Source organism: Chrysochloris asiatica, unplaced genomic scaffold (genome assembly GCF_000296735.1).
Source record: "Chrysochloris asiatica unplaced genomic scaffold, ChrAsi1.0 scaffold00156, whole genome shotgun sequence".
Classification (NCBI taxonomy): Eukaryota; Metazoa; Chordata; class Mammalia; order Afrosoricida; family Chrysochloridae; genus Chrysochloris; species Chrysochloris asiatica.
In genome coordinates, this window is record NW_006408674.1 from 1192016 (window position 1) to 1201575 (window position 9560).

The window sequence follows — 9560 nt, forward strand, 5'->3', positions numbered from 1 at the left end:
TAGGGAAAGAAGGGATCCCGGGTTCAAGTTTACGTCTACTGTGTCCCAACTGTAGGGTTTCTTGAGGTTTCAGCTTCCTCTTCTGTAAAATGGACTAATGATACTTCCTCACAGGGTCGTTGAGATGATGAAATGGACTAAGTAAGCTACAGGAAGGCAAATCAAACTGTGATGAAGTGGAAACTTCATCAGACTTGTTCTGGGTCTTGTTTTCTGAAAGGAAGACGTCAGAGCTTTGGAGCAGCTCGTCTGTAGACTCAAGGGCAGAGAAGCCACACAAAAAGAGTCAGACCAAAGGACCAAAAAGCCAGCAAGGCAAACCAGTAGTAACTTCATGGAAAACCTCAGATGGTTCAAGCTTCTCAGGAGTTCTTTATTGGACAGTGACCGGGATGTATCCCCTAGGCGGGAAAAGCCACAGGGAAGATTCGCAAAACCATTCTGCTCCCTCTCTTAGAGCAGGGGTGGGGAACATCTACCCCTGTGGGCTTCCAAGGAGCGGCTGGTGAGTTTGAACTGCAGACCTAGTGGTTCAAACTGACTTTGTGATCCAGTGTTTATGCTACTGCGCCACACCAGGACTCCATCACATTAGAGAAGAGCTAATTAAATGTTTGACCAACTCTAGCAGGCTAATTTTTATGTTGATAATTTTGTAGGACCCACGAATGATGTTACACATTTTGGCAAAAAAAAGTTTCCCCATCCCTGTCCTAGAGGGAACATATCAAGAAGAACTTCTGATTCTGTGCCCAGGAGATGTGGCAGGTTTCCAGAACACTGGTGCTCTCCACATAGGTGAGGCAGTACCTGTGTTGGTAGGAACACTGAGAGTGTGCCAGGTGGGGGCCACCTTTCTGGAAAGCTGGGATAGAAAGCATCTTCTCAGTTCCAGTGACTATACTTTTGGAAAGCTATTCTAAGGAAATAGTTAGAAGTTCAGAGATAGTTAGTTATGAGGATAGTTAGTTATCTTAGCTTTAAGTATGAAAGTGAAAAAGTGAAAGTAACCTTAGGGAATAATGTGTACTGATGAAAAATGTGGTTTATAAATAGCATTTTGGTGTGCTATTAGCTGAAATAAGAGGAATACAAAATGACTTGAGTAATATAATTACAGTGATATAATAAAATATGATGTGATATGATAAAATAAAAGCATTAAAAAATGCTTTTTTTTCAAGCATTTTTGAAATGCTTGAAAAGCATTTCAAAAGCAATTTTGAGGTTCAAAATGCTTTTTTCAAGCATTTTGAAAAGCAATTTTGAGGTTCAAGGCAAGATGGCAGAGCAGCAGACACACTGAGTCAACCCTCTGAAATGAAGACATGGGAGACTGAGTGAAACAGATACAGATGGGGATCCTGGAACCCTGAGCCTCAGAGGACAGGACAGAGAGGTGGACTAAATGCCGACTGGAAGAGGAGCAACGAGAGAGAAGAAAAACGGATGGACTATGGGCTGGTGTGGAGTCGTGGGGCCATCTTGAATTCTTGTGAACACTTGTTAGTACTGTGGCTTGTGGCCCCAGGATGTGGCTGGGGTGCAGTTCTCCCTTGTTCCTGTGCTCTCCTGGTAGATGGGGGCACAGCCAGTCTCCACCCCTGCTATCCTCGCCTTTGACACCCCTTCCTACACAGCCTCTGCTCTACCTGGCATAGCGCCCTGAACTATGCTAACCAAACAGTGAACAGAGAACTAATGGCATTCACACTTCTAGTCTCTACCACATCCACCAGGAGACAGGTGGTGAGTAGCCAAGAACACACCAATATACAATCATCAGTTAAATATAAATGCGACACCATAATGTCTTGGGGAAAGCAGACAATTTCAGTTTACACAAAGAAACAAGACAGAGTGCCTCAACTAGGTGACCAAAATAGAGAGTCAGAAAAAACAACATCAGAAATGGTATTGGAACTACCCGATAAGGAATGCTAATTAGGCAACCTCAACAGACTGAATGATCAAGAGAACTACAGATGAAATCAAGGAAAACAAAGACAAAACTATGGAAAAAATTGGGGGATCAAATTGACAAAACAATTGAAAATATGGGAACCATACAAAATCAGTTATTAGAAAGCCAGGAGCTTTATACTAAGACTTCAGAAATAGATCATACACTGAGAGGGTAAAGAAATAAAATGGAATAAACGGAAAGCTGAATTCTTGAGCTTGAAGAAAAACCTCTCAATAATCATCTGCTAAAAGAGCAATCAGAAAAAAAATAACAAAAAAATCCAAAGAATCCTAGGATTTATGTAGGACATTATCGAGGAGTAACTTACATGTGATAGGAATTCCAGAACAGGAAGACAGAAAACCAAACAAACAAAAAAAAAAACGTAGAGAAACTTCCCTAACATCATGAAAGACAAGAAGACAGCCATCAAGAAGTTGAACGACCTCCAAACAGTATATAGAGCGCAACAGAAATACATCACGACATTGTATCAAAGTTTTCACAACCAATGACAAGGAAAGAAAATCCAGAGCTGTCCCCACAACCTGATCTTGGGGGTCCTCAGATCCTAAGTACATACATCCATATTTGTTCATATATACAATTGTGCACATATATGAACACATACTCTTTTCCTAATGATCTTCAGATTAAGATCTCAGAGTTAGAGGAGCTTCTGGAAAAAGTGTGTGTGTGTAGCTGACAGATAAGGGGAGAACTTGGGAAACTTGTGGGAACTTCCTCACCACTGCAGACGTGTGCACTTTTCCCCCCAAGTTGTGAAGAATCCATGCAGCTTTGGGAGTCTACTGTGTGTGCTTCAGGAATGCTTCCAAGGGAGGGGAGAAAAGAGGGGCCTGGCGCCTGCATCCACTTACTCATAGGGAATCTTCTTGAAGACAAGGTGGTCCAGCAAGGTCAGCTGCTCTGCAATCTCCAGGGCTGAGTGGTTTTCAAAGGGCTCGGCTTTCAGACCTTCAGCCTGAGAGGAAAAGGATCTCAAGTTAGGTCCATGAGGAGACAGCCGCCGCTTTTAGTCAGTCACTCCTCTGCGGGAATCGCCGATAGGACTCTGGTAGCTGTGTGGACAAGACTAACTGGGAAAGTCTTCCTGGTGTACTAAAGATTGGGGAGATGAAGGAATGGGAACAAAAAGAACCAGGAGCCACTGTTTGTGGAGGAGCATGTGTTACTTCATGAGGACTGTCCCATTCAGTCCACGTGTGCTCTGCACGCCAGCTTTCATCACCCCCGGTATATGACAGAGAGAAGCCAACCAAGTCCCTCAACTGGAAAGGGGCTGACTGGGACCCTGATGCCCAGCTATGGCTTTACCTTCCTGTCAAGTGTTGTCTGGGCCCATGACTGGATAATTTTTTTATTTTAAAATCCATCTGCAGGTGTGACTCACAGATGTCCCAGTTCTGTGCTCAGAGAACGCTTTCTGGCTTTGTCCCAAGGTTACCATGTCTCCGACTCATGGCCACCCCCTCTATGGGAGTTCACCAACTGGGCCCCTCACCCAGGGGATATCCTTAGGGAAACAGCGCCTCCATAGCAGACATCCCATTAGCTTCTGCCTCTCATGACGCCTGCTGTCTTATGACTTCTCAAGCATTCCTTCCACTGGTCCAGAAATCCCACAGCTCAGCTGAGTGCCTGAGAACACTTCTCCACCGATCACAAAGGAGTGGGGTCTAGACCATTCCAGAGGAGAAGCCTTCCTTTCTAGATTCCGTTCCACATTCCCAGCAAACATTCATTGTCTAGCTGGAGACATAAAGACTGGTAAACAGAGTCCCTGGTTTCAGGGAGTCCAGGCTAAGGGGTTCCCAGCCATGTGAGCTGAGAAGCAACAGAAACCAGTCTGTGTGTGTGTGTCAGGAAAGTATTCCTGATGGAGAACAACGTGTATAGAAGACCAGATGCACTGGTGAGCGTGGGAGTGGGGCCACCAAGCCTGTGGGGAGAATGACTTGTTTGGGTGTGGGGGACATATGCCTCAGAGAATGATGAGTTCTCAGGAGGACTGAGGAGACATGAGGCAAGAGCCACAGAGCCATCTGTACCTTGGAGACGGGGCTCCCATGTGTGCATAGTGAAGGAACCCCAGTCTCAGAAGCAGTTGGATGCAGGCAGGAGGGTGTTATTGTTGCTTGGGACCATGGAGTTCTGACTCAGCCACAGCGGAGTGAAACACTGCCTGATCCTGCGCCATTCTCACAAATGTTACTATATTTGAGCTCTTTGTTGTACCCACTGTGTTAATCCACAGTCCTCCTTTTCAATGACCCGTACACTATTTTTACCAAGCATTATGTCCATCGGTTAGCTCAGCTATAGTTTTTACTGAGTCCCACACAGGTGTCTGGGGGCTGAGTCCAGGATGGCTGAACTGTCAGGGCCAAGGAGCTGGGGAGAGGCCAGAGGTCAGGGTGGGACATGTCCCCAGGGCATCTTTTGGACAGGCCTGCTTTAGCTGGCTGGCCAGGAGACTGCATGCTGGGAAGGAGGAGGTGGTAGTCCCTTCTGCTCCTTTGTTGGTGTGGGCTAGGAAGAGGGGGGCTTGGAAGCAAGTATGGAAGCCACAACTTGCTTCACCTTTCATCGGGTTTGCCAAAGACCTCACAGCAAAAGCCATCAGGGGCCCCTCCCACTGAATCTGCCCCCCACAGGCCCACTGTGACTTTGGTTAGGGCCAGGGGCAGCTCAGCGGGGCTTTGTTCTGGGAAAGGTCTACAGGCTGCTTAAGAAGGAACAAGAGGCTCTGGAGGGGTCAACAACCTGCCAGGCCCTGATTGGTAAACAGGCCAGAGCTGAGTCAGAGGTGTAGGGCACGTGCTACTTAAAGGGGACACCAATGAATGGTTTCTATTCGCCATTACAGTTTACTTCGCCAGCAGTGAGAGGTCATCCTGCAAGTTAAAGCTAATTACCACAGGTGCTGTTTTCCATAGATGTGCTCAGCGCCTGTTTGCTCTTCAGAGCAAAGCCAGGGGCAGAGCTCTTCTCTCTCAGCCTTAATGCAGCATCCTGGTGTTGGTCCCCAGGGTGGCGAGACACCAGCAGTCTGGGCCACAGAGTGGAAATGCAGGGAGTCAGGGAGGGCCAGGGAAGGGTGGGCCCGACTTACCGTCTGTGTGACCTCCTCCAGCGTGATCTGGTTGTCGCCTGGGTCCTCCTGGGTCAGAGTCCTAGGGGTAAGGACTTGAACTGTACCACTCTGCAGCCCCCTGCTCCAGCCAGGCTGAACACTGTATCAGTCTCCCCAGCACCCAGAGCTCGCGGGCCTCTTTATCTTTGCTCACAGCTTTTCCTCTGCCCCTTTGGTCGTCATCAACTTCTTCCAGATGGACCACCCTTCAGGATCAGCTCACTGATGTTCCTGGCTTGGTTAAGGCTCCTGCCTGGGGCTCCCTCAGCTCCCCCCGCACCTCCCTGGCCTCCTGCCATCTCAGCCTTGGGCCAACTGTGTATGCATCTGGGCCGTGGTCAACCTGGGCAGGGGAGCCTCTCCTACCTGATGATGTTGGCTGCAGCTTTCCGCTCCTGCGTTAGCAGCTCCGGGTCATGCATGACCTCCTCTAGGAAGCTGATCACCTTGCACTTGAGCTCAGCGTTGGTTTCAAAGTCCTGAGGGAAGGTGGACTTGGTGGCTCTGGCTATTGTTTTAAAGCTGCCCCGCCCTATGTTCCCTTTTGCTGGTTCTGTGGCAGAGCACAGTGAAGCCCAGGGGCTCTTAGGCCTAAAGCACTAGGGACAGACCAAGGACCAGCCCTCGGCTGCACCTCTCAGCCAGGACCCTAGGAGGCATAGTCCTACATTGTAGCCTGCAGTAGACAGAGGTGGACAGAAGTCCCTTGTCCCCTGGTGATCTAGTCAGGCCCCTCCCTGCTTACACCCCACTGATGGCTCATTCTGCCAGTGTCCAGTGGTCCTTGGTGTACCCACTTGGGGAGGGTCCCACTCACCTGTGAGTGCTTGGAGACCCAGTGGCGGAGCACATTCAAGACGCGGTTGGTGGCCGCTCTGCGGATCACAAACTCCTTGTCTCCGTTCCTCTGGTCCGGGGGAAACCCTGACAGTATGCACCGGGGAGGGAGAGGGGACATGAGGAAGCCAAACCCCACTTGGCTCTTCTCTGCATACAATTTCCAGATTGGGTAACCTCTCTGGGGAGATGGCGGTGGGCAGGGAGACATCAAATATCTAATGCCGGCCACTAAAACGTCTCAGTGGACAAGCCCACAAAGACCTGCCTCCACCAGGCCTCCCATTGGCTCAGGGGCTGCTGGAGGATTGTGGCAGCCTCTTCAGACAGGGCCCAGCAGCCCTCCCCAGAGACCAGCCCTTCCTGAAGTGGAAGTGATAGTGGTTTCTAAGGGCAAGGGTTTTGAAGCATGAGTAGAAGTTTGCCAAGTAGGAAAGGGAGGTAGGTGGGAAGGAAGGAGCCTCAGGCAGCTGGAGCAGCAGTGGAAAGGCTGGGCATGGGGCCCTGTAATTGGTTTGAAGAGGCTGGAGGCTAGACTAGGTTTGGGTAAGGTGTGGCTGGAGACAAGGCTTCCTTCCCCAGGCATGCCAGGTCTACCTGGCCCTAGAAGCTGAGAGTGAGGGCAGGGCAGGGGTGCTGGGGCAATCATACACTAGACGCAGTGGCAGGGAGATGGGGGCTGTGGCTCAGGACCTCAATAAGTGGAAGAGAGCTGCTAAAGTTCACAGTAACAACATAGGAAGCTTGGCCTCAGTTAGCGAGAGCAGTTAGCTCTCTAAGCATGTGTCCCACCACTGTAGGGAGATGAGCTTCTGGGGTCGTGGCTGTGTCCCTGCCAGTGATGACTCCCCAGGCACAGACCTCACAGAATGATCCCAACCCACGGCATACCTGCACTCGCTAAGGACATCCTCCGGTACTTCTCTTTGTTTGGGGTGCCCTCATTGGCTCCTGCTGTTGCTATGGCAAAGGCGGAAGTGGCAGATAGGGCGCTTCGGTTACTGTCCAGTTCTCGACAGGAAGTCATGACAACTCCATTATTATAGGAAAAGAGCGGGAACTCTGTGGAGAGGATGCAGCCAACTTTCAGCCTTTCCTGATGCCAGCATATTGTGGGTTCATCGGCATGGTATGATGGAAAGAGCACTGCAACTGGAGTCCGTTCATCTGTGATGACATTCTAATCCCTGCCACCTCACTAGCTGTGTGTTCTTGGGTAAATTACTTAACCTCTCTGAGCTTCAGTGATCTCTGGATAATGGGGATATTAGTCTCTATTTCAAAAGGTCGTAAAGGTTAAAGGGAGTAACATAGATGGAAATAGTTTGAATTGGGTGAAAAGTTACATAAATACCATAGAATATTATATTCCATTGATAAGAACAATATTCTTATTAATGGAGAAAAGATTGAAGTTGTCAAGGACTTCATTCTTCTGGGATCAACCATCAACACTCATGGAAGCAGCAGTGAAGAAATCAAACAACGTATTGCATGAGGCAAATCTGCTGCACAAGACCTTTTTAAAGTGTTGAAGAGCAAAGATGTCAGCTTGAGGACTAAGGTGTGCCTGACCCAAGCCATGGTATTTTCAATAACCTCATATGCATGTGAAAGCTGGACAGTGAATAAGGAAGACCGTAGAAGAATTGATGCCTTTGAGTTATGGTGTTGGAGGAGAATATTGAAAGTGCCATGAGCTTGCCAAAAGAACCAATAGATCTGTTTTGGAAGAAGTGCAGCCAGAGTGCTCCTTGGAGGCCAAGATGGCCAAACTTTGTCTCATACTTCAGACATATTGTCAGGAGGGACCAGTCACTGGAGAAGGAAATCATGTTTGGTAAGGTGGAGCGTCAGACCCTCCGTGAGATGGATTGGCCAAGTGGCAACATCAATGGGCTCAAGCATGGCAACCATTGTGAAGTTGGCCCAGGACTGGGCAGTGTTTCATTCTGTTGTGCATAGGGTCGTTATGAGTTGGTACCAACTTGATGGCACCTAACAACAACAACAACAACTACTATTACTGCTATTATTAATAATTATTTTATAGTGATAACAGTAGTAGAATCTGACAATAGAAAGCTTTAGATTCGTCTTGTAAATCTCAGGAAAGCAAAGCATTCTCTGTTAGACCAAAGCAGTAGTACTTATATTGTTAGGAGCAAATGGTTCATTCTTTGATTCAAGAAATTATTTTTAAGCTAAATTAAAAATTTTAATGGTTTATTTTGAAAACCTATAATTGATTGCTGAAATCTGGATATTCATGGGATCTGCTTTTGTGTGGCTAAGGAGCCGTGTGGCACAGCTGTGTTGTGTTGTTGTTTAGTGCTGTTAAGTCGGTTCTAACTCATAGTGACCAGATATAGGGTTTCCAGGAAGGAACTGGTGAGTTTGAACCGCCGACCTTGCGGCTCAGACCGACCTTGCAGTCCAGTGTGTTATCCTGCAGCACAGAGCTGTAATTCCCCCTAAAGCTAGGTGGGCCTGCTAGCTGTTGGGTTTCTTCCGAAGGCCTGGATACTTTGGAAGTTTGGGATTCAGGTAGTGCCATGCCTTTGGACGTGGGAGCAGGGATTCTGGGAAGGCAGCTGTGGGGCAGAAGGAGCTGCTTGGGGAGGGGAGGCTGGGTGAGCTCTCTCTCCAGACCCTCTCCTCTAGCCCGTGTGTGGTGAGGTGCTTTGTGGGTACTGGAAATCAAGATGGTTCCTAAGGACCTTTCAGGATCAGGAATCTGAGACATTGGGTGGTCAACGTCACAACGTCACTGTCTTTTTTCTTATTTGAATAATGGGATCCTGCGGCCACTCTGCAAGGTTGAACGGACCCGGCACAGAATCTGATATGAAGTCAGAGTTTCAGCAGCACCTTAGCAGTCTGGATCTTCTGCCCAGTGGATTAGAGACAGTCTTGCCTGAAGATGGGGAATGACTAGGATGGGGCCTGGGGTATCAGAGTAATTGTTCTTAGCGCCCGCAAAGCCTAAGGGATGATAGCTGCTCAGTAGCCTTGCCTGTATTTGACCTGCTCCCAACCTTGATCCTACACGTCCTCTAGGAATTGATTCATCTTTTCGGGTTGGTGAATTGTACCTGAGGAATTTTTGCTTTTGACAGATTTTGGTGTCGTTGGGGATTTCGTTGGTGACGCCTCAGTATCACCATCATCACTCTGGTTTTGATCAATATCTGACTCTTCCCTCATGGAGACCTCGGAGCCTGGGTGAAAAAAGGAAACAGTTTTACTTCGCTCGACCACTCACTGGTCTAGAGATTTCTGTCTATAATTCATTGAAACAAACCAGATTCAGTTTGAGATACGTCTGCTGAACAAAGTTTAATAGTATTGTTTGTCTCAACTGTTAATGTGCACCGTAAATTGCCAAGAGAGGTTTTGTTCTACAAAACACCTAAAAAAACCCAAACCTAAAAAAACCCAAACAAACCCTTAGCTTGTGAGTGGATTCTGACTTACAGTGACCCTACAGAACTATCAACACTCATGGAAGCAGCAGTCAAGAAATCAGATGACATGTTGCATTAGGCAAATCTGTTGCACAAGACCTTTTTAAAGTGTTGAAGAGCAAAGATGTCAGCT

General features: G+C 47.9%; 1 protein-coding gene across 1 annotated transcript in view; it reads right to left on the reverse strand.

The window, feature by feature from the left end:
- RASGRF1 (Ras protein-specific guanine nucleotide-releasing factor 1) overlaps positions 1 to 9560 on the reverse strand; it is a 137576-nt gene that overhangs the window by 26818 nt on the left and 101198 nt on the right. Inside the window, exons 16-21 of the mRNA XM_006870897.1 lie at positions 9056 to 9181; positions 6852 to 7022; positions 5941 to 6047; positions 5490 to 5602; positions 5103 to 5163; positions 2848 to 2951 (exon numbers count right to left, since the gene is read on the reverse strand). Coding sequence (XP_006870959.1) covers positions 2848 to 2951; positions 5103 to 5163; positions 5490 to 5602; positions 5941 to 6047; positions 6852 to 7022; positions 9056 to 9181 — 682 coding nt within the window. The remainder of the gene's footprint in view (positions 1 to 2847; positions 2952 to 5102; positions 5164 to 5489; positions 5603 to 5940; positions 6048 to 6851; positions 7023 to 9055; positions 9182 to 9560) is intronic.